This window comes from Chroicocephalus ridibundus, chromosome 2 (genome assembly GCF_963924245.1).
Source record: "Chroicocephalus ridibundus chromosome 2, bChrRid1.1, whole genome shotgun sequence".
Taxonomy (NCBI): Eukaryota; Metazoa; Chordata; class Aves; order Charadriiformes; family Laridae; genus Chroicocephalus; species Chroicocephalus ridibundus.
In genome coordinates, this window is record NC_086285.1 from 103,953,055 (window position 1) to 103,977,907 (window position 24,853).

General features: G+C 44.8%; 1 protein-coding gene across 1 annotated transcript in view; it reads right to left on the reverse strand.

Moving 5' to 3' along the window:
- The window catches only part of PARD6G (par-6 family cell polarity regulator gamma), a 69,100-nt gene extending 53,908 nt beyond the window's left edge, over positions 1–15,192 (reverse strand). The window contains exons 1-2 of the mRNA XM_063326382.1: positions 15,050–15,192; positions 1,289–1,511 (exon numbers count right to left, since the gene is read on the reverse strand). Of these exons, the coding sequence (XP_063182452.1) occupies positions 1,289–1,511; positions 15,050–15,121 (295 nt within the window). The 5' untranslated portion in view covers positions 15,122–15,192. The remainder of the gene's footprint in view (positions 1–1,288; positions 1,512–15,049) is intronic.
- Between the last annotated feature and the right edge of the window lie 9,661 nt (positions 15,193–24,853).

Sequence of the window (24,853 nt, forward strand, 5' to 3'; positions counted from 1 at the left end):
AACATTCACAAGCCCTAACAGGCAGTGCAGGAAGGAGACTTAAATGGACTTGTCATCTACCTCCGCATTTTCTGCACAAGAAAGGAGAGCTAGCAACCTAAGTCCTCTCCCACAGAGATTTCCACTCATCTGACAGAACACAAACAAAACAAACTGCTCTAGACCTCTTCTCCATTGCCTCCTTGAGCACTCAATCCCATTTAAAAAAAGGTGGCAGACAACATGCTCTGAATTGGGAGGGCCACACAGCCCTGGATCTCTCTAATAACAACAAATCAAACCACACACTATACCAGCACATACTAACAAGCAGGCTGGAGCCTCCTGCTAAATCCTTATCAGTACAAATGTCCACACAGCAGAAAGCCCAAGCCAAAAAAGCTACATGACTGCTCGAAATCTCACATCAAGTCTCATTTCTGACTCTGTCACTGGCAAGATTTTAGTTCCAAAAGCCCTGTAATTAATCACTACATGACTGAAAAAACTATGGAAGTAGTGTTAACACAGTGTTAGGTTCCCCTGGGATTTGAGGAGCTCTGTGGGGAAGACACGTTGTTACAAAAGTCATCTGAAGCAACTGCCAAACACGGTCTTCAAGGAGAAGGTTTCCTCTGCAATAAAAGCTTGACAAGAACAACACACAACCACTTAAACCTGATGTCATCTTGACATTTGGGCAATTCTGACCAACGTTTGCTTGATGATTCAAAACGGGAAGATTCGACACTCCTCAGGGTAAAGACAGAGGGGAGAATCATCATTTGTCTGTCTGCCAGTGTCAACATAGTCAAACAAGGCCTCATTTGTGACAAAGCTTTTTTTTTTTATAACTACATATCTGTGTGCATTCACACACTACACTGGCATGAATCATTTGGGTATGACACTGACTATCAAGATGGACAGATAAGATTTCTAAATGTGAAGCAGTAGTACAACACTAGGATCCCCTCCCTCCTCAGCTCCCTCAAACAGGTGTAGCGGTGCAGTTGGCATGCTTGAGTGACAACACAGTACCAGCAGCACAAGGTACGCTCCCCTTGGAAAAGAAGGTGCTCACGGTGATTCTGAGCATTCTATTACCCTTCAAACACCTTGCAGCCAGGAACGCAGTCCCTCTACCTGCCCTGAAGTCATACCATTCCCACAAGCTGTAATGAAGTGCCTGAAAGGAGGAGTAAGAGGGCTCCTCTTACATCATTTCAGCCTCTAAATGGGGGCCATAAATATGCTCTTTATCTCGCCCCAGCACACTCTGGGGCAGCAAAATGAAATTGCACCTTACCTTGTCTTTGTATAAAAACCCTGAGCAGTGGATGAGCACTTGAAACAGCCTTGAAGAAGTTGTCATCGTTATTAATAGGGAGAAGGTCTCCATGCACATCAGCATATCCGATCATCACTTCCAGGTTGGCTATGTGATGAATGTGAAGAATTAGTTTGTAGAAGTCTTCAAACTTTCCTGGCTTGTAGCGATCCAGGGAGAACCTTCGGAACTCTGCTCCAAACTGCAAGAGAAAAGAAACAGAGCACCAAATGTCACCACAGCTCAATGCTTTAGCTTGGCATTAGAACATGGTGTAGATCACCTCTCTCTTTCTATGACGAATATAGTCACATATTGGTGCTTTCAAGTCTACTAATCACCTTTCAGGTTGTCACATTAGAATATAACCATGGCTACCAAGACACCACCACCCTGCTTGACAATAGAATATGCTCAAGTGTGCCAGCTTAAAAGAAAGAGTATTTTTTAAATATTAAGTTGACATTGAAGCCTCTAGAGGATAACTGCATTTGTAAGGTTTAACTTTGAAGTTCCATCATTCATTATCATCATCTTGGGCATCCACAGAACCATTCTTCTCCGAAGCAGAAGTGTTCACTCTACTGCTTTCAAAAGAAGTTACTCAGCTATTCAAACCACCTTATAAAAATTCTTTGCACATTTCCCATCAATACCGCTGGGATGCCAACGACAAGACCTTTAAAGAAGTGTGGTATGCAAGTGCACAGCTTGTTATTAGGAAATACACTCACTCTACATGCCCCCTGAATTTCCTGATATCCCTACAGGAGGGGGGAAGTTCTATTCTAAGTTAGTTTTCATGGCTTAAGTATTTCTGTGACTCCACTGGTTTTCATTTTTGAAGTTTTACAGAACAGTAAGTGGCTGTTAAAAAAAAAGGGGGGGGTGATTTGGCACAAGACAATTGAAAATGTTATAAATCCCTCTGTGAAGTTATTTTAACTGCGTCAAAGACTGAGGAAAAGATTTCAATGGACCTTATTTCTGATATTAGATACCAAATATGCTATTAAGAATAGGAGGAAAAAAATTAGATTCTCTAATCAAGGAAAAGAAGAGAGTGTAAAAACAGGCATTTAGTTAAACTAAGTAGCTTAAATCATCTTTCTGGTACATTTAGTTTCATAACTCAGATTGTATAGTACTAGTAAACTACTGTTCATCAACTGAATCTCTAAACCATTCTAACTCACTCCTGAAAGTGAGTGGAACCACATCCAAAAATCCAAGAACAAGGAAGACTGTGACTAGGATCTCAGGGAAGTTCTCATTTGCGAAGTCAGTCAGTACCAGGGCAAGTAGTCAAAGACAAAAAGCTAACAAGCAAACACAAAAAATAAACCTGAGAATTTTCTGTAGATAAATTCTTCCTCAAGATGGAGAATGACTTGCTTAGAGGTTCTCAGATGTTAAATCAACTTATACATGCAAGCCACTCTTTTGCTGAGACTAAAAGAAGTATGAATCATCACCGTAATCATCTTCAAGCAAAAAAAAAAAAAAACAAAAACAGAAAACACCCAAAAAACCCAACAACCCTACTGGCTTTGGGTGCAAGCATGTTCTCAAATTACTTCCGCAGTTATGAAAATCCCATTCTTCAGCATCAAAGCCTAGTTGTGATCATCTGAAAGCTTGTTTAGTCAAATTATGCTGTTTGTTTGTAATATTAACTGCTAGTTACAGTTCCTATTTCAATTCAGAATGCCCATCCAAACGCACAAAAGCCGAACAAACCACAACTGGTTCCAATGGAGGAAAAACAGTCCTCCTTTGTCCTCCACCCCCTCCTCTCCAGAAAAATCCAAGTGGCAACTTACTTCTGTTGACACACTTCAAACTGAAACAAAGCTTATATCTTTTTATTTGAGAAGTATCTTAAAGTTTTCTTTTCCCTAGATTCAAACAATAAGTGACCATTTTCAAGTGAAAAGTTTAACACGTACATGGTAAACTAAAGGGGCGGGAACAAAATCTTCATAGACTTTGTCTAGGGCTGCATCTCCTGTTCTGCATACCTGAACAGGAACACAGGATTACTTTAGGCAAAAAAAGCACCAGGACAGGGTATTTGGATGCCAATCCCAGTAACCACTTACTGGTTAGTCCACTACCAAACAGACAACTTATTCAGGACCATTAGCATACACAGTACTTGCAAGGAAGCAAATGCTGTGCAGTCTCACCCCAGCTAGTACAACACCCATCCTACAAAACCACCCTGAGACCTTGGGGCGGTCCATCGGTCTGATCGATGTCAGGCTGCCTGACATATGACCGAGGCACAGGCCAGCTCCTGTGCTGAGGCATCACGCTCAGTGGGGAGGTGACATGGGAAAGGAGAGAGGAAAGAAGCAAGGATAGTTATTTTACACATTAGTATGACCCAAAGTTCAGCTTAAACTGCCACATGAGACACAGCTGGTGAAAGGGCCAGGCCTCCCAGCCTAACCCCCACAGGCAGGCTCAACACAACTGCATCGGTGGAGCATGACACATGGGTAACAGTGCACCCACAGGGACACAGTTGCAGACTTAGGGAGCTGAGGTCTGATGCGAACACTGTATAGTCAAATGAACTTGTTCACATGTTCAGCCTCAGGAAAGCCCGAGAGACAATTTCCTTCTCCTAGGAACAGGACAATGGTAAATAAATGCAAGCAATTTCACTTGTGCTTTTTGCATGATGCAGCCCTTTAAGGCAAGGGAGCGAGAAGGTGATTCTGCAGAGAGGAGCACAAGGAGGCAAGAGTCTCTTCAAGAGAGATTTAAGCAGATAATGTGGACGATGTTGCTGTTTAAAGGTTTGTGTTACTGTAGTAATAGTTTAGCTGATTAATTCCCTCAGTGCATAACACAGACAGCAACCATTGTCAACAGGTCTTTTCAGAAGAGGGGGGAAAAAATGCTTCAGCAGTGACCGTTCATTCATCATCCCTAATGAGGCTGATACAGAGTATCAGAGTAATAACAGGTTTTGCAGTACCGCACAGCTTGGAAACTGGGTACTCGGCATTGTATTCAGCCAGGATTTCAAGATAACATCCACCACGTATCTTCCAGAAACTACAAATTCTGAGGGCTTTGCACAGATAGCCAAGATTACTATCTGCTTTTCTAAGCTACAAACAAAGTTCATCTTTACTCTATCCCTCCACAGAAAGAGACACAATGACTGGTGTCTGTCAGCAGAGTATCTGACAGAACAATACTGTATTACACTGTTTGATAAACCAACAGTTTTAACAAGCAGATTAGTTTTCCCATGATGAAGTGATTCTGACCTATTTATCTAATGCAAATACAGCATCTACTATGGCAGAAGTCAGAGGACAGGATGGTCCAAGGGAACTTAAAAGAATTTAGTCTGACAGAGCTAATTATGACTGAAAAAAAACCTAGAAAGAACTGTACATTTTTTTTCCACAAAGAATAAGCTCTGCCCCAAGATCATCCAAAGTATCAGCCAGCCACTATGCTTGCTGTCTACAGCTAGATGACAGAAAGCACCCAACAAAATGCTACACATAAGCAAGAAGACTGAGCAAAAACAGATGCCAAGAAAAATTAGCAAAAAAGAAAAAGCAAAGTGTTCTGATAAAAGTTGTGTCAAAAAAGAAGAAAGTCACAGCTAGCTGACCAAAACTTACACAGGCTGACCAAGAGCAATCAACTGCTTTTTTTTTCTGGCTAGGAAGGACCAGAGGTCAGAGGAGAGGAGGGAGCAGGATTTTGAGGTTTGTTTACTTGGAAGGCTGCTAGTTTGTGAAATGAAATGGAAGAGTTATTTGCAAGCAAAAGAGATCAACTTTTCTTCTTTAAATTTGAAGTTTCAAGAAGTTTACAGGGTCAAAAAAACCCCTATGTTTATGAGGTGCCATCCCTCTAGTTTATTGCTGGTTTTGAGTTCAGGCTATTGTAATAAGAAAACATCAAAGAGCAACATTTAGCAATAAACATGAATTATGTTAGCCACCACCTACTTCTCCCATGAAGCAAATATCAGGAACAGAAAGAAAAACACACACTCTTATGCTTGCGTAGACCGTAATTTCTGCTTACCTGTGAGATTTTCAAAATGAGGAAGACCTGATCAGGGTTGCTTTATTGGTGAGAAGAAGCAGAAGCCAAGAAAGAGGAGGAGAGAAGACAATGTAAACGGTCTTGTGCTGGCTAACTTCCTCTGGGGCTTCAGAGCTCTGCTGTTACATTCATGTCTGTGTTTCTCTGCTCCCTTTTTCTCCTCCAGCCACGTCCTCCCCAGCTCACCCAGCACCTTCCTGCACTGCTCCCAGTCTCACAGCAGTCGTTGCTAGTGGCAGGATGCCACCAACTAAGTAGATTTTCTCTGCAACGAGTTCTCTCTTCTCCCCTTCAACCAGCTGCCCCAAAGCAGCTCTGCTCCATCCCAATGATCAAGCTGGTGGGAAGTGTGGGATTTCATGTTCTGCTCAGTGCTGTGCTCATCTCTTGCTATTTCTTCCAAGAGAACAGTCAACAAGAGCAAGACAGCCTCTGTTCTATTTGCCCTTCATAGGAACCCCACCACAGACACAATTTCACTACCTTCTCCCTCAAACTTTTTTCCTGATTGGCATCGTGCCATACTCCTACCTTTCTCCCTTGTATTCTCCCCTTTCACTCCCCCTTAAAAATACTGCCATGCTTTAATACCTTCAATTCTTAGAATAGTTCCTCTCCCCAAAGAAACTCAGTGGTTCCCCTTCATTTTCATGCTTCTTGGACACAATGCTTCACGTCCCTGCTTTTCATCTGAAGAACAGCCTTTGCAACCCCTCCAACGGTCTCTGTCCATGACAGAGGCTCAGTCAATGATAACACTTTTCTCTCATCTGCATCTACTCAGAAGATGAATTCAGCTTCTTTCTGTGTCCCCATCACTCTCAGACCAACTTGTGTTCATGAGACATACCCCCCATGCAATCTCTTATTGATTTCTTCACAAATGCTCAGCTGCCAACTGAAGGGCAACTTAAAGATGACCCTTTTCCCTCCTTCACCTACCTTCTTTCATGATTATTGGGTACAATACCATTACACTGCCTTCCCTAGCACCTGTAACTCCAGCACCACCCTTCATCTAGGCAGTTATCCAGGCATATATCTATATGTTAATTACACAGATCTTTTCTGACCAACATCTTAAATCCATAGACACCATTCAGCTACTTATCTGCACAGCTGGGCTTTGCCTGGACTGCTGCTCTGTACTTTTCCCTAGCTTTCCTAAACACTCTTGCCTCACTACTACCCAACTAAGAAATAGTTGGGTAGTAGTTTGTGAAAGTAGCTATCCCCAAAAGCCATCCAGCCTGTCCTTCTGAACTCATCATCCCTTTCTTTGCCACTCCTGCTCCAGTAGTTCCTCTCCTATCAGGTCACCCACATAACTGCTTTCTCCCTACCATCTCTCTCATTCAGTACTGCCTCCAAGCAGCACACAGTGCCAGCCTTCCTCATTGCCAGCCTCAACTCTTGATATTTAAACCCAGTCAAGAAACCATCATTCACAGCAAAGCCTTTAAAATAAATCGTTGCCTTAAGTGGTTGGTCTACCTTTCCAGGAGCAAATCTCTCTTTTTTTTTCTTCCAGTCCCCTACATCTCTGGGAGCAAACTGAATTCTGTTTGCAAAGGATGTAGACCAAGCTCATCCTGTATTTTTAAGAGAAGACAGAGCATCACACACACCATCGCACCACATAGTTTTAGCACAAATACAGCACAGAATGCATACATCCATGGCTTGTCACCATCAGCATGAGGGGGAAAGAAATATTTGGCACCTTGCCACCCAGAGGGACAAAGGACTACTGAATCAGGAGGTCTGGTCAACACTGCCAACAGCAGACAACTCCATGAGCCTAGCTTCCTGCAGAAAGGCAGCCCTGCACTAGTACACATCTCTAGCAAGAGCAGACCACTTTCTGAGTAATTACTGAGAGATACCTGCATGATTACAAGACACCTGTAACCAGTATGGGCTCTGGCTGGTTGCAAACTTATTTAAGACCCTTTTAGTTTCCACCAGAGGTTTCCCCATGAGCTCAGAGCCAACAACAGCTGCAAAGTAATTTGATGGATACACACACATACACACCTAGCCAGACCTGACGGGGGACTGGGAACAGTTGTGCAGGGCAGAAGCAGGAGGGATGGCCCCAGGCTGGGCAGCCCTGGGGCTGCTGCACCACACCCTGCCCAAGACATTTCTCCCTCAATTAACTTCAGGAATTTCCAATGGGAATGCAACCACCTCTGTACAGGGAGATTTTTCCTTCACTTAGAGGGAGGGAATGTCTCCAAAGGTGCATTTCATCTTTTAACTTCTGGCCTGCATTGTAAAGGTAATTAGGGGCAAGCAATCAATCCTTGGAAGGGTGTTTCTTGGTTACTAAAAGGCTCAGATTCAGTGCGCACAAAGTCTCTTACAAAGGGAATGATAAGGGACTATTAATTGCACCCCTGAAGAACTCCTTGGAGGTGGCTAGTCCTACAGCCTACCAGACAGAGCCTCCACAGGTATTTTAACCTCATACAGGAGACATTCCTTTCTGGCTTGACTGTAAACAACTTTTCAACTTTAAAGAGCACCTCAGCAAATTAAAGGTTCATTGTTCAGTGTCCTTTAGGACTGTTTCAGTGTGGCGAGACTAAAATTCAGAAGACTACTCGCATAAGACAGACTGTCTGGGTGAAGTTTTAAGCAGATCAGAAATTCCCAAGTTACTAGGCTAAAAGTTATTATGAAAGAAAAGGTGAGAACCTGGAGGCAGGATCAAGAATAGGAGAGTATGGGAGGTGCTGAAACACAAGGTAGGAGCCCTAGTTTTCTGGCCATTGCATCGTAGGGACATTGATAACCATCAGGTTAGCACAGCTAGCACCCAAGCCTGTAACAGTATATTAACTTTGGGAATATTGTCGGAGGAACTACCATCTTTCTGTAAATAGATTTTGACTTACTTTTTCTTTTTTGTTACATAGGGCATGAGACTATAACCCTAGCACCAAAGCATACCCTCCTCCATCCCATGCTCTGTGAAGCCAGGTAACTCAAAGCACATTGCCCAGCCTTCCCTCTATCTCCTACAGGCACTATTGCTCATATAGCACCAGAGTACAGGTCAGAGAAGATACACTGTGCTAGTGCTTATTGCAGCTGTCATCTGAACTATCACAAAATAACATGTCTGCAACACCTTTTCAGATGAAAAGTCTGGCCTCTCACCTGTGAAGGGCAGCAAGCATGCACAGGGCTAACTATTGCAGCTCAGCTGCTGCATGATAACTTGTTCAGCTGTATTTACTTTGTCTCAAGTCACCTAACCTTTTAAAGACAGACTTGAGTTTACTGGGTAGGACCACTTCAGAAAGTCAACCTACTATGAAAAACAAAGATTTGTAATAACAGAGCAACCAGGAGTTGAGCAGATGCTATTTAGCACATCAGAATAAATACAATACCTGCCATCAAAAGCCCAACAAACTGGGAGGGAAAGGAACAGAGGCAAGACTTCTTAAGAGATTAACGTTTACAGTCTCTTTCTCTCAACACATTTTGCAACAATCCAGACCATCTCAAGTTGCTATTGCTGTGGCATACTGTCTTCATTTGAGAGGGGGAAGCATTGTGGTTTTCTAAGTCCGTGCCACATTTGGTTTGCATATAATCAAATATGTTTTGAAGCTCAAAACCAGAAGTTAAATCAGCTGGTTACAGGGCTTTTCACTGCACTTATTTTAGTTTTATTCTAGGTATGACAAGTATGACCTTAACTTGGAAGAATATGAAGTAATGCTTAAAAACTTAAAGCAGACAAAGTCTGTTTTAACATCCTGTAGGTTTAAAAAGAGTGATGCTTTTTGATCAGTTTTAAAGTGTGCCACACATGGAAAACATTTCTTAAAACTTCAGAAGGCCTGTAAGGCTTCAGGGCTAGAGCGAAATCAAAGTACAAAAGGCTGGAAAACACAATTTGTAGACCTCTCTCACTTAGTTAACACCAGACAGAGACAAAACAGATCTTTAAAATCTCTTTACAGGGGACTGGTAAAAGCAAGTTTACTCTTACTGCTATTTCTAGAGTTATAACACTGCTTGGTGTCATACTTTATACCTTTCAAATACATAATGTGTGTACATATACTGTAATAGCTAAGCAGTCATGTGAACATGCAAAGGTGTCTGAGCAGTATCAGCAACTTTTAGAGCGGGGGAAAAAAAAAAAAAAAGGATGTGAAAGGTTTAAAACAGCTATCTTTTATGTAACAAGCACAGGTACACTCCTAAGAAGAGATGACGACACATGAGCAGGACAAACCACTCACAAGCTGTTTGGGTGTTACATCAGTCTAGCAGTTGGGTAGACTTGCTGAAGCACAGACTTCTACACTTGCCCAAGACCAATGCACATAATTTTACCTGCTAGCAACTTCATAAGAACACAGAGCATAGCTGATCCCCAACATGCTTCTCTTTGACAACTGTAACACTATCACATCTATACTCTGGACACATCAGAATATGATTGAAAGTTTATTAAAAATCCATTTGCAGCATCCATCTGAACACCAACATTTACTGGAACAAAGTCAAAACAGGATGGGAGAGGAGAGCAAAAATAATACGGTTATAGTTAACTGGATATATTTATCTTAATGGGTTTGTTTATAGTAGTAGGATGTTAGTCACGTTAATTTGTAAATCAGTTTGTAATGCATGAAAACATGATGCTATTAATAAGGCAGAAACGTCACAGTCAGCACTTGAGTCAGGTAGGTATGCTTTTATAATCCTCAGCCATTATCAGAAGTTCCATCAGCTGAGAGGGTTCAACAACAACAAGGGTTGTGGTTTTTTCCCCAAAGGACTATTTTTCTGGGAATCACAAGTGCATTCGGCCTCTTGAAAAAAAGAAAATACAATTCTTACTCACATATATAGGTTGCAGAAAATCATATAGTAGCAGCAGAAAAATAGTTCTCTGCTGCTTTTAAGCCAGAAACATAAAACTGTCAGTTTCAAAGTGGAAAAAACCCTCCACTTTCACAAACATTTCAAAGGGCTACCATTTAAAGGTCTGAGGCAACCTTATACCTCTACTACTACAGAATATCCAAGTGACTGGAAAATAAATGTACACTTGGTCTGATAGCTACCCTCCTATTTGAAAAGCTGCATATATAATTCAAGAAAAAAAAAGTCTCTCTTCACTCAGAGCAGGACAAGAGAAGACTGGCTACGGGGAGCTATAACTAAAGAGAAGTCTCACCATTAATGTAGGAATTCCTATTTTAAAAGTACTTGTTCTTCTGTAGGCCTGCAGTCATGAGGAAAGGGGCCTGCAACCTCTCTGTAAAGCTATGGAGAGAAAATGAAAAATAGGTTTGGGATCTCTTGGCCGCAGGCAGGATTCTTAACAAAACAAACAAAAAAAGCCCACACATCACACACACTGGGCCTGTTGGTAAAAGGGAGAAGAGGGAGAGAAAGGGTCATCTGGAAGCCTTTTTCAGAGATTAGAGGCAATTTCTTTAGAGGGGACTGATACTTCACTTGTCACCCAATGGGGGAAAGGAACCAGAGAGTACTAGACACATGAGAATACACAGTTGTTTTAAGTCAATGAGATAATGTGTTTTCAGATCCTGTCTAAAAGGGCTGAAACATTAATCCTGAGCTACACAAACACCACCAAGATAAGTAGTGAGCTTCTAATTTATTCTGTCATGAAAGACAAGAGACAAGGGATAAGGTGTAATTACAATTCAATTAATATTTTCCTACAAAATGTGCCAATTTCTAAGCAGGTTTCTCTTTATCCTTCCACTTTCCTATCTGGCAATAAGCTTTCAAGTGTTTTGATTATAAGGCCAGCTCTTAGGGGATGAGACAGAGAAACAGAGGAAGCACAGAGCCCAAAGGAAGAGGACTTCTTAAAGCAGAAGACTATAGCAATTTCCATGACTGCCGTGTCTGAAAACAGAGGTGTGCACAGATGGCTGATTTTCTGTTCTCCCCTGCAGTATCTGCCACAACACAGTGATTTGAGAGACTTCTGTAGCATCTTACAGTCTCCCAGAGAAAAACCAACCTGACATACGCCAAAGAGGTATTATACAGCAACACAAAACTCATCCTTCTGTAAAGACATGTAGCCAGAGAACATATCACTGAATGTTCCCACCAGGTAGTCACAAGGCATTAAAATATCCACAGACACACACGTCAGGTGCTGAAGCACGCTTCTGGGCCACGTTCCCAGTGGGGGTGATGGGGTCAGGTTAGGTCCAAGGAAGGTACGGGCTGGTTTAGATCAACTGAAATCCAATCATCCGCACATCTACTAGACAAGGGAAGAGGAATACCATGTACAGTTTTTGGCCCTCCAGCACAAGAAGGATGCTGAAAAACTGGAGTGAGTTAAGCCACCAAGATGCTCCCTCCTTTCTTCCTCTCCCCCCTCTTTTTTTTTTTGGTAATAATACTTTGACACACATCAAGAATCTTAAAATTTAAGGATACTTGGGGATTGCCAGAGAAGTGTCCTATCCAGTAAGGCACAAAGGATCTGACAAATTCTCCCCTTCCAATAATCAAGGGCACAAGCCAACTTTCAAGAACTTTCTTTTGAAGAAAGGGAAAGAAACTCAGGAAATCCAGGAAAACGTTTGTCAGTGCTCACAAGAGCCATTTCTGAATCGTGACTAATGCAACACATCAGCTGGAAGGTGATTTATTCTTTAGGAAGGAACCACCTGGTTATCATAACAGAGGCAGGGCTATCAAAAACCCAGTGTTTGCAGACTATCACCCATCCAACTTCCCACAGCTATTTTTTCCAGAGCTCCTTCACGTCCAACTCAATCTCCAGAAAAGGAGAAAAGCTATTTCACACTGTTGTGTAAAAGCAGCATTCACTCACACCCGGCTCCTCCACTAAAAGGGATTCCACCTGCCCACGACCCACCACTTCCCCAGCCTTTGAAAAGCCACCTGAAAATCCCTTGATCTCCAGCCAGCAGCATGCCCCAGCACAGGAGCTGAGCTGCACCCACCTCTGCTCACCTGGCAGGCTGCGCTCTCAGGCGATAGCTGCAAAATCAGGAGTTCTCAGACTCAACTTTCGAGTTCTCAGGCAGGCCCAGACAGGCCTCGTACTTACAAAACACAGGCAACCAAATGTTTAAGAGGCTGACTACATACAGCTCCCAAAAGCAGTATTATTGAATCTTCCCCCCTGTCCCCCCCCAGCCGTAGATAGTCCATTCAATCCACAAAAAAACCAATCTGTTTTTCTAGATGATCGCAGCAGGGCAACCCAGTGATCCACAGGGACAAGACAGACAGTATTGTAACCAACCCTACAAGATTACCGTGTTTTAACAAGAGGTATAAGGTCTATATACAGTACCTAGCCAGGTGTCATTGGCCAGAGCTTTTCACTGGATCTGCTTTTAAGCACTGAAGAGTAACTCCATGAGAGGGAAACTACAAGCTTTACAGACAAAAGAGAACTATCACACAGTGTCAGTAACAACTTCTGTTTGACAACAACCTGCAACAGCCTGATACATAAACAGTCTAAATATCATTGCACACAAGTCACACTAACAGTATAACCCCACCAGAGAATTCAACAGCACAGCCTCCAATGACCCATGCTACACATTAATGGATCATCACTGAGTGTAGGCCCCCAGCAGGATACTTTGAATTTAGCCTTTATTTTAAGTTTCCTTACAGTATAGTTTTCTAAAGTAACTTCTGGGCCATCAGCAGCAACAACCCTGAGCTACAGAAGACCCCTGGTAAACCCTTCCGACCCATACAAGTTTATTTTCCTTCTCTCCAGAAGTCCACAGTCATACATACACTTACAATCTCCCTAATCACTCTGTGTCTGTACAACTACATAGGATGCCCTTACAGGATTCCGGCAGCTATGAAGGAGGCTTTGAGGTGCTCATTATAAGGTTACTTTTTAATTGTTAATAGAACAAACTCAAGCTATGGCGATATTAAAGTAGAAGAGAGAGGATGAACTTAAAAATTCTTATATGCGGCCACTGTTTGAGTTTGAAACTCATACAGCACATGGGGTATAACTCAGTAACTAGAAAAAAGGATCTGGAGCATTTGGGGGCCGCAATGAATGTTGTGGGTGGGTTACACCTTAGAACCATTACAGCTGGACTCAATGATCTTTTCCAACCTAAATGATTCTATGATTCTAAGCTGAACCAAAGCCTTCCAGCAATGGAAGCAGGACAGAACTTTCCAGACCAGCTGAGCCCTTTCAAATGGCAACAGGAGGTTAGGAAATAAGGGCCTCAACCTACACTTCAGGTGCCACCTTTAGAAACAACTGGAGAGTCCCTTGGACATAATGTAGTTCTCCTACTGAAGCCATCCCACCATCCTCAGGTCTGTGTGTTGCTCAAGGCTGTTTGATCCAAATGCAAATATTAACAGCAGCAAGGGATAAAAAAATAGGGAGCACTGAGCACAAAGTCCCAGAGATATTGCCTCCAATACCATCTCAGCAGGTGATCAGGGCTGTGCGCAATTCCAGGACATGCTAACACTACTCTCTGCTCTTTTCAACTTATACATTGCCTACACCTTTTCTGTTACATGTATATAAAACACAGACTTCCAGGGATTTTTCTCAGTTTTGCTTAAACACTTCTTATTTTTGCACACAGAGGTGGCAGCCCAGATTTTGATGTGCTGGTTCAACCAAGAGTGACCAGAGCCTCTTGAAGAGAGCCCAGCAAAACCAACCATAGGCATAGCCAACTCATACCATCATTTCAAGAAGCCGATCTCCAGCAGGCAGCTGTTTCTCCACATGACAGCCCTGCAGACCACAACTCCAGCCCCAACCATACCAGCTGGCTGGCTGGCTTACGGCGGGTGCCGGCACCCCCAGGTAACGCCCGGTAAAGCCACCGCAAGAGGGTGAACCTTTTCCTCGCAGATCTCGCTCCGGCTTCCCCGACTCAGATCCTACACCAGGATTTTGACCGGGGAACTCCGACCGGCCCTTCTCCCTCCCAATCCTCCGTCGCTCCAGCCAAACCCTGCCGGGGGACCCGACCCACTACCCGTGAGATGCTCGAAGCACCCGGGCAGCTGCTGGGGTGGGGGGAGGCAGGACCACCCCGGGGGTGGCCGGCACCGCCTCCGCGCTCCCACCCGCCCACCGCCGCCCCCGGCCCGAGCCCCAGCCCTCCCGCCCGGCCCGGCGACCGCCGCTTTCCGAGCTGCCCCACAAAGTTAGCGACAAATCCCCTCGGCGAAACAAAAGATCGAGCGGGAGCGGGGTGCGCGGGGTCCCCGGCGCCCGCCCGCCCGCCTCGGCCACGCCGCCGCCCCGGGGGCGGGCGGGGAAGGGTCAGGTCGCACCGCCGCCGCCTCACGCCGGGCAGGGGCGGTTCGCCGGGGGCGAGGCCGGGAGCTGCGCCCGGAGCGGGGATCCCGCCTCTCCGCGAGCTGCCGCCAGCCCGTCACCGCTCTCCGGGCTGCGGCTGGGGCACGGCTCCGGCAACACCGGGCGAGGAGGCGGCGAGTTGGGGAGACTACCGGGAGACGGGTGTGGGGGGGGGTACTCCGGGGGGGTACTCCATTCATTTTCGTGAGAGGCGCCGGGAGCGAAGCGGGGCAGGGTGGGCGCCGCCGGCGGTCGAGGCCGCGCCGCGCTCTCCTCACCTTACTCTTCACTTCCACCGCGCTGCACTCCAGATACCGCAGAGTCTGAGATTTGTTGAAACTCCGGTTCATCTTCCCGGTCCCGCTGCCTTTCACTCACCCCCCCCCTCCTCCTGCCGCCGCCGCCTCTCCTCTCCTCTCAGCGCCGCTGCCTCCTGCCTGCCCGCCCGCCGCGGGCCGCGCGCCCCCGGGAGCCGTTGGCCCGGCACGCGGCGCCGCCGCTACCCCTCCACTTTTGTCCCCGGCGCTCCAATGAGAGCGGCCGCTCCGCTGGGCTCGCGCTCCGGCCTGCCGACAGCCGCGCGCCCGCGGCGGGCGGGGCGGCAGACCACACCCCCCCGCTTGACCACGCCCCTTTAGTCACGCCCTCCCCGTTTGGCCACGCCTCCATTCGCTTGGCCACGCCCCCGTCCGCGGCCCCCTCGGCGGCGGCGGCCCACACACGTGTGCGGGGGTACGGGGTAGGGGGGCAGGGAAAGGCGGGAGGGATGGCGGTAGGCAGGGGGTTGCTGCGGGGACTGCCGCCATTGAGGGCAATAGCCGGGGCTGGAGGGGCCTCACGCCACCCCGGAATACAGCGATTTTTAATTGGTTTTATTTTTATTTTGCACCTGCACCACTGCCAGCCTTTCGGGGCATTTTGCAGGAAGCTTCCAGACGGCGCTGATTATTCATAAAGAGTGTCGGGATGCGAAAAGCGCTGCCAGTCGTTAATTTGAGACCACGGATCGTCAGGTTTGGGAGGAGAGTTTCCACCACTCCCTGCTGGAAATAAATCAGGGGATGGCCTCCCCTCTGCTAGCAGCCCTTATTAATTAGCCAGGTTATTAATTTGAGAATCTCAGAGGAACTTTACTTCTTTCCATCTCCTGCCAAGGACCTTTATGATTCAAACAGACCTTTTTTCCTTTCAGCCGATTTCTTTCAGTAACGCTGAGAGCCCTTTGAGAGTGGTATTTTTTCCTACACGGTCCTGCCCGAAACATCAGTCGTGATGTAAAGAAGCTGAGGACAAGGCACAGACCTGCGCAACCAGTTCTCTACTGCTTGACATCTCCTAGGAGGATCGTCTGCCTATCTGAGGCAGGAGCATAAAAGTCCCATCAGACGTGACATCTCCCCTCCTCCAGACCCGCTGGGCAGGTGGCAATAGCAGTGACGGGGAATACCCATGAATTTAGGGGCAAAAAAAGGAAGAACTAAGTTGACTTTTCACGCGACTCTAAGTGGGAGGATCAAAGCGTTTGCCCCAGCTACAAACTAGCTCCAGCTTATTGGAAAATGGATCTGAAACGAACGCTTGCCACATGTCCTGGGCCTGCGCTGTGTTTGGAAGGCTTGCTGTACGTTAAACTGGAAAAATAAAGTCTTAGAGAGCTGAGAAAGGAAATGTTTGTATGAACTCGATCTTTCCCTCTTTTTATCTTAGCGTGAGCAACACAGCGGCTTCGCTTCCCTGCTGTGATGGTGGGGGCCGAGCTGTGGAGATACGGCGTCCCCAGGGGCGCTCGGGGGCTGAACGTCCTGTCCCTTTTGGGATGTTTCCATTTAGAGATGGACCTTGAAACCCAACAGCTGGATCCGTATGGTTTAGCGGTTTGACATCTGGAGCAACAAGGCCAGTTCACGGGAGTGAAGTTAATCAGTAGCTAAAGAACCGGTGTTGTCGTGTAGCTTCCAACGGGGGGGAAATACTGGTATTACTGGTATCGCTGGCAGCGTTAGCAGGGACTTCAGGTGGGATGTTATCTCAGCCCACCTGTCCTCCAGCTGACCCTCAGAAAGCGACCCTGCTGTTTGCATTGCCTCCTCCGTCAGGAAAGAGCCGCGGGAGTGCTCTTACATATTTCAGGCACGTGGTGATGTGGGTGAATTCAAAATCACAATCCCAGAGAAGGGAAGAGCTGTAGAATTTTTTGTTTCAAATTTTTAGTTTACTTTCGTTAAGGAGAAGTAAGTTCTCAACAGCTGGCAATCAATAAGCAATTTAATTTTAGTCTTAACTTTAAATTTGGTACTTCTCGTGTTTGTGATGTTCATTTGAGAAGTAGAGATTAAACTCATTTGTCCTTTTTTATTTATTTTATGCTTCCTTCAGGGAGTGCATATGCTTCATTACCATCTCTTTTACATTAATAAAGACTCTTCAAATGAATAATGCCTACCGAGCTGTGTGTAACCGGAATGGGAATTCAATGAAAATGAACAAACAAAACATATATTTGGGGGGTGAGATAAAAGCTGGTAAGACATGCTGGATTCGTAAAGAGTAAAGATACGATTTTCAAAGCGTAAGACGGGTTGATTCACCAGCGGGGCTAAGGGGACTTCCACGCTCCCTTCCCTGTCAGCAGCAGCCACTGAAGGTCCTGTTCATATTTCCACCACCACATGAATACACAATCCTCCTCTTCTCATCTACCCTGTCTTTGAAGCTGACAGGTGTATTGAGGACACAAATTACTGTATTTGGGGAGTGGAGCTAATGCTGTTTCTATTTCTTCTGTCCTACAAGAATTTAGAAGTGGTAGATCACCACCCCTCCTATTTTTTTTTTATTCACCCATAGGAAGAGCTGCTTTTCTGCTGTTCCATTCCTGCCTGCTTTTTCAACCTTGCGTTAAACATTTATCGCAGTAAACAAGGTGAATACACTAACATGAGGAAATATGCTCTTTATAGCTCCAAAGAGGCTATTGCTAGCAAAAATTCTTTTCAAACTACTTCAACAAAATTTGTTTTCTGTGGCTTTTTCTGAGTTGATCTGATTGCCTCTTAAAAAAATTCCATCGGTAAACCTGAAAAAGAAAATTTCAATTGGTTTTGTTCAAGTTTTAATATAAGTTGCCATGACTTTAAGCATAACGATGAACAGATTTGTAAAATACAAGTGTTTTACTTAAAAAAAAAATCCAATTTGAGTTAAATATCCATTCTTTTGTAAGTTAATATAAATGTTTTTTACCCACTCTGGTCCAGGGAATGATCAGCTTCTGGATAGCTCGTTGATAAGGCTAAAATAGGTGCATGCATGAGTAGAGGGTCACGGTATGAAAAACTGGCTGTATACTTTGATTAGCAGAAAAATACAACAATAGAATGTAATTATGTATTAAATATTATATTTTTTATTAATATTATTTATTTATTAATATTAGTTACTTATATAAGAATTTCTTAAAAGTGAATGCTTCTCAATGAAGCTTCCCTGAAATCCAGTTCAGCCCACTTTTGTAAATTCACTAAGATACACTTTCTTTTTTTTTTCCATTTCCAAATTACTTCCAGGTTTAATCCCTTTCCTCCAGAGCAGAGCTGAGGCACAACGACTAAGACAGCTTGAGAAAACTCCTTCTTCCCTTGCCTCCCCTTCCCATTCCTGCCCTGTGCTGTGACGAGCAGTGACTTCAGCTCCAGGTACCAGCAGGAACCAAAACACCGTGTGTCCTCCCAGGCTGCCCCGGCCCCAGGTTTCACCAGGCGCTGCAGCCCCTACCAGCTGTTTTTCTCCTCAAACTCAGTCACAAAGATGGTTTTAATTTAACTGCTTTCGCTCAGGCACCTTTCAGGGATTTTTTTGTTGTTTTTTTTTTCTCATTGCTTGCCAAGGGCACCACATTCCTTTGACAATTTCTATAAATCTTCATCTGTTTTGGTAATCCATAGTTAGTTTACCCTGTTTCTGACCTGTAGGGATTTTAAATCACTGTTTCTTGCCGGGTGCCTGCCCTCAGCCCTTCCTTGCAGTCTTGTCCCCAGCTGCATCTGGAGCACGGGGGCACGTTTGCTCTCCCCCCGCCACATAAGCCCCTTCCTGTGTGCAGTGCTGACACTAAACACTCTCGTTTCTTGCCCTAAATGTGGCAGGGGTGCCACAGCCCAGGGATCCTAATAGGCCATTTAAAAAATATTCAGATATTCCTGTTTTCGAGGCTTTTCATTTACCAGGCCAATGAAAAGAGCTGCAACACGTGCCTGACTCGCGCTCCTGCAATGCTGTTTTTCAGCATGCAAGGGGCTTCCCTCCGACTAGCTGCATGCCTCATTAGTATTAATACCTCGTCTGCTTGCTCTGAGAGGTGAAAAAATACCCCAGATGCACATCCAAGGATTTATCTTTCTCCTCCCTCTCCCCACGCCAAATTTGCATGAGTTAAAAGTAGCAAGTCCTGAGGCCTCGGGGGAGCTGCCGCAATGTCAGACCGTTTTCGGTTTCTTTAAATGTAAATCAAAATGAAACAGAGGAGAACCAGGATGACGGCTATTGTTTCGTTTGTAGCGAGCGGTGTTTCTGCCACAGCGAGGATGGTTTCTACTTCATCAAGCGCAGAGGACAATGCCAGGGAACAGCAGTCGCCCCAGCGCAGGAGCCTACCTAGAGGGGAGCAGGAAGGATAGTGCCACCAGCCATGGCAGTAATGGATGCTCCAGGACAGGAGCACCAGCTGCTTCAGTGGTTTTCCATTGTCCCGGCCCTTGTTGGGGTGAAATGTCTTCTTTTTCTTTCCTTTAAAGAGGTTTTGCCTTGGGGCCTTCAAGTGATGTCTGTGCGTTTAATAGCAAAAAGAGCGAAGAGAAGACGGCTGTTTGTTCTCAAGGGGTGGGGAAACCCGATGCTTCTTTTCTACCAAGATGATGAAGCACTGAGGAGACCTCTCGCATGACTTTACTACAAAACACTCCAAGAGGAGAGGCCAGGGCTGCAGCTGAGGGAATGCTACCTGCTGAGCTGCACTGCAGAGCTCACAAGCGAGCACAGAGACGGGTGTTTGCTATTGCAGCTCCCAGGATTTCTCCAGAGAACTGCTCCACACTACCGATGTCCTTTCCCTTTTTCGTTTCTCCAGAACACGGCTCCCCACCCCACCGCTGGGCTTTGCCATCACAGCTGGGTGGCTGGCCGTGCCCCAGGAGGCCTCAGGATGGCGTGAGTGGCAGCTCTGCCCCAAAAGCAGGGGGGAAAGCCACCCTAACCTTCCCCCTTTGAACAGGTGTGCATGCTCAAAAAGGCCAGAAGAAGCACTGAGGGTGAGAACTTGGCCACAAAGGGATGACAGAAGCACTGTATAGAATCACAGAATCGTAGCATCACCTAGGTTGGAAGGGACCTTTAAGATTATCAAGTCCAACCATTAACCTAACACTGCCAAAACCACCACTAAACCATGTCTCTAAGCACCATATCTACCCGTCTTTTAAATACCTCAAGGGATTCCACTGGACACTTCTCTGGGTGGCCTGTTCCAATGTTTGATAACTCTTTCTGTGAAGAAATTTTACCTAATATCCATTCCTGGCGCAACTTTAGGCCATTTCTCTTGTCCTATTACTTGTTGGGAGAAGAGATTGACCCCCACCTTGCTACAACCTCCTTTCAGGTAGTTGTAGGGAGCGATAAGGTTATCATGATTATTTCAGAGCTCAGTTTTCTTCTGTTTTGAAATAATGCCGGGACGGGAGCAGTGTGAGTGCTGCTGATGTGGCGGGGGGAGTGGGGGAGGTCCCCGTGCCATCTGCACGCAGGTACCCTGGCTTCAGCAGGTCAGATCTACATGCTCTTGTGTCAGACGAAAATTTGCCCCTTTGGCTTAACTGGTGGATATTGTGTAACCAGTTACGTGTTGACCGATATCAGCCTGCAAGTAATTTGGGAACGAAAGCTGCTGGGATACCACAATACCAGTGGGCACACTCTGAGCATCACCAGATACGGGTAACCCTCCCCAGTAGGTGGGCTTGTCCTCCTTCCAAATTACACCTAAATTGGGGTTAAAAGCAACAGTGCTTTACAAGGATGGTAAATGTGAGTTTGATTCGCAGACGTGAGTTTGGGGGTGGGAGAAGGGAGGGGAGAGGATCATGCTTCATATTCTGCCCCCAAAGCATGCTCTGGCAATATGAATCACCAGATTAAGACAGTGCCCAAAAAATATAGAAATATTCAAACTATATTTGTTCTGCACATTATTTGCTGAATTTCATGATTTATTCTCCCTCTCAATTGCTTTGATTCTTGGTTTTCCATTCGTAACTAAGGAGAAAAATACGAAAAAGCAATTACACTTCCCAAATGTCATTCATTTCATCAGAAAAACAGATCTCATCATCCACCAGTTGTCCATAGGTATGTCCTTCTACTTCCACACGGGGTAAAAATGTTGTTTACAATGTGATTTATTGCCATGGAGCATTGGAATCAACACAAATTTTACGTGTGGTAGCTCATACACCTTGCATAGTGCCAGCAAGGTTTCCATGTCCACTGCATGCTTTTATGGCTTGATAGTAAGTGTAACAGAGACTAATTAAAAATAAACAAAACAAAAGCAACCAAAAGCCAATAGGAAGAAGAAAAAGGAAGAAAGTAGAGGTTCTAGCAAAGAAGATGGTTTTAATGCTCGGTAGTATGGGTTTGGGACATTCAATAGCTGTTCAAGAAGCACTGGGTTAACTTTTAGAAATTTTCTTTAAGTCTCTAGGTGAAAGCGGCTGTGCAGATAGCAGCTACTTATGATGTTAGAATGCTGACTGCAAATACTTTTAAAACAGAATTGATTTAAAGGCTGATCACAAGCCTAGGATGTGGGAGCATCTGCCTGGTTCTCTTCCCTCAAGAGAAAACTGCTTCACAGTCCCGTTATTGTTGGTCCTACTTCTACAATAAATTGAAGCATAACTGTAAGCTGGCAAGTGCAGGATACATCTTATAATTAGTCCAGTGCTATCAAATAATTTATTCAGTTGGCATCACCTTTAACTTCCCAGGCACCTTTTCTGTGTGAAACTGTGAATGGGATATTGGGGCACACACCGTGACACCGGAATAATTTTTCTGCTGTAGTTACCAAATCTTCTAATGGAGTTAAGGTGACCAGGTCTTCCTTAAATTAATAAAATGGAAAGAAAAGTAGTACTGTTAATTTTCAAAGTCAGCGTCTGTACAAGAAAGCGGCTATCATGAAGTTATGATCATGCCTGCCTTCTGCTTACGTGTGTACTTAAGTGCTTATCCAACTTGCTTAGTGAACAGAGAAACCTGCCTGTGGCACCCCTCTGCAATTCTTCTCAATCTCAAACTGGCTTTAATCTCTTCGAGGTAACCATTCAACTCCCACGGATGCCATTTACCACCCTTGTTAGTCCTGGCAGCTGAAGTGTGGGGTTTGGTAACAAGGTAGGAGAGTACGACTTTGCACAGCCTAAATCAGACCTTCACCAAAAGCACAGAGCGGTTGTTAGCCTGGCATGGGATGCAATTAAATGGAAGGAGCAACCAGAATCTCCAAAAAAATCTAATTTGTTATGAACTTCCATTTGGGAAGTGGCTAAAAGTCACTTCAAATAAACGATCGCAATATTCCTGAATTTCAACTTTAAGCAATTTGTAAGGTACCATGTCTAGTAGTGACTGTTCAGTCAAGCCCTCTCAGAAGTGGTGGTTAGTGGTCTCACCTGCTAATAAGGGAAAATAATAAGAAGCTGTCCTAGCCATGCGAGTCATACAACATACGACTCTTGACTGTTCACTTACTAATTTGAATTCCTAAAAAACGTAACACACCAGCTGAAAGCTTCTTAGTTAATAAAAAAAAAAAAGGTCAGATGACTTTTTAAGTCTGCTTTTTGCAAGATTTATTTTGGCAGATCTGCTAGACCAGGGGCAGTGTTAAGATAAAGATAGATTCAAAGATGTAGTTCCTGATTAATAATAATAAAAAAAAAAGGTTAGAGGGAAAGGTCACATATATTCACATAGCAAAATCCATCCGATATTTGCCAAACCATTGCACATAGCTGTAGCAGGCTGAAATCACCTGATCCTGTCCGAACTACTGAAGCAAACTCCTGTATGATGAGGCACCGTGAAGCTCTGATTGTTTGTGACTGGACATAATCTCTTCCTCACCCACCTGATTTGCAAAGAGGCTTGCCAAGAAGCGGCTCACTACGTTAGAGACGTCTTTCAGCATGCCTTTGTGCCCTGCAAACACTGAAGTTTTAAATCGTTTGTGCACAATCAATCCTTTCCAGAGCTTTCAGCGAGGGCAAACAGTCTCATGTGAGGCTTGAGGGAGTCCTTCAAAGCAGCTGTTTAGAAATGCATGAAGCATGAGGCACATTATATCCTCTTCCCACAGGCTGAGGGCCAGATGTTCAGTGGGTGTAAAGCGGTAGAACCTCAGTGTGACTTTTTCGGGGGCCACGATGATTTATACCAGCCAAGAATCTGGCCCTCAGTGTTTCAGCCAAGTGACTTCCCTGACCTCTGCTGCTGAAGGGCTCGGTTTTGTAATCTCTGGTCTCTTCTCTGATCTCCATCCCGCACCAATATCCTCTGTGAGGTGAGAAGGGATGGGAAGTGCTCAGGATTGCTGGCTCAAGGTGCTGAAAAGAGAAATCTTTCAGAAGATTCCTGATGCTGCTTCTCCAGGGCAGTTTGCTAAAGTCATCACAGGCTTTGGGTTGTGGTGCGTTTACATGTTTTCCTTCACGTGTTTCTGCTGCTAGCAACATATGTAGGTCCTCTATACCTATTTCCCCTCAAAGCAAGTTCCCTTTTGCACCCTCTTAAGATCAGGAAATGAGAATATTTTTATGCAGGGGTGATGCTCACATACTTCTCTTTTTCCTTCATAACTTCCGTCTTCCTGAAGCGTGAACGAGGATTACTCCTATGAGTATGGATTTCAGAATCAGGCCCTTTGGCCGTTTTGATAGTGTCATGGGAGGAAAAACTGTTTCCCAGAACCAAACAATTTTATTGCATTCCAGAATCATGTGCAAAACAGGGATCCCATCTGTTCCACAGCATTCCCACTAAGTACAGTTCTGCCTGTAGCTCACCAGCGTAAGCAGTTCAACAAAGAGGCCTCAGTTTTCAATGATAAGGTTTTTCTTCAAAATATAAGACACCACTAAAAAGGGCTTCATAATAATTTGCGTGTTTGTCAATGTGTATTTTCTTAAATACTGTTTTGACTGGTAAGGCCACTGCAGAGTAGTACAGTGCTACAGCAATCGCTCTTAAATTAAGCCTTCTCTGAGATCAGTTTTGCCAATTCCTCTAAATCCGCAATAAATGAATAAATAATAAAAACATTAACCTCGAAACTGATGGATTAAAATTGGGCTGAAGTAGACTTCCTTATTTTTTTTCCCCTGACAGCTTGAAGAGTTTTGAACAGAAGGTGCTTGAATGCGGCACTCTAGGTCTGGGCCATTTTACCAGAGGGATTCTGAATAAAAAGATTATGAAATAAAAGTGAGAGAATTTATTTTAGGAGCTTTGTCTAACTGAGTGCAGGTGCCTGGGATTTTTGTCATCACTATGAACACCAGCAAGTTGTGCTTAGCAAGTACAATGAAGGACTTCTGGAAATACTAGGTAAGGGTTTTGTAGTTGCTTAATTCTGTATCTCCCAGTTTCTCAGTGTGTCTGCTTTGAGTCACCTTGAAGTCCTTTTAACGATCCCTCCGTCTGACTGCTCGAGATTCCCCTGACAGCTCTGCTTGTGCTTTTCCTTTCAGAAACTGATCTGAGAAATAAAATGCAATTTCAGGGGATGCTTGCCTGGGGAAAGAGATCATTGTTTGGCTGGGAAGTCAGCCTTACTGGCGCACATGCTTTACCTGCAGGCAGGGAGCATTGCCCACCAAGCCCGGTTTGCCCTAGCCTCCCTGTTTCCAGACTCTTCCCCATGGCCAGAGGAGCCAGGGAATATATGTGTGGCTCTCAAAAGACCCAACTCAAGAGAACTGGAAGGGAGTTGTCTTCCGAGGCAGAGGCTGAAGTTGTTTTCTGTT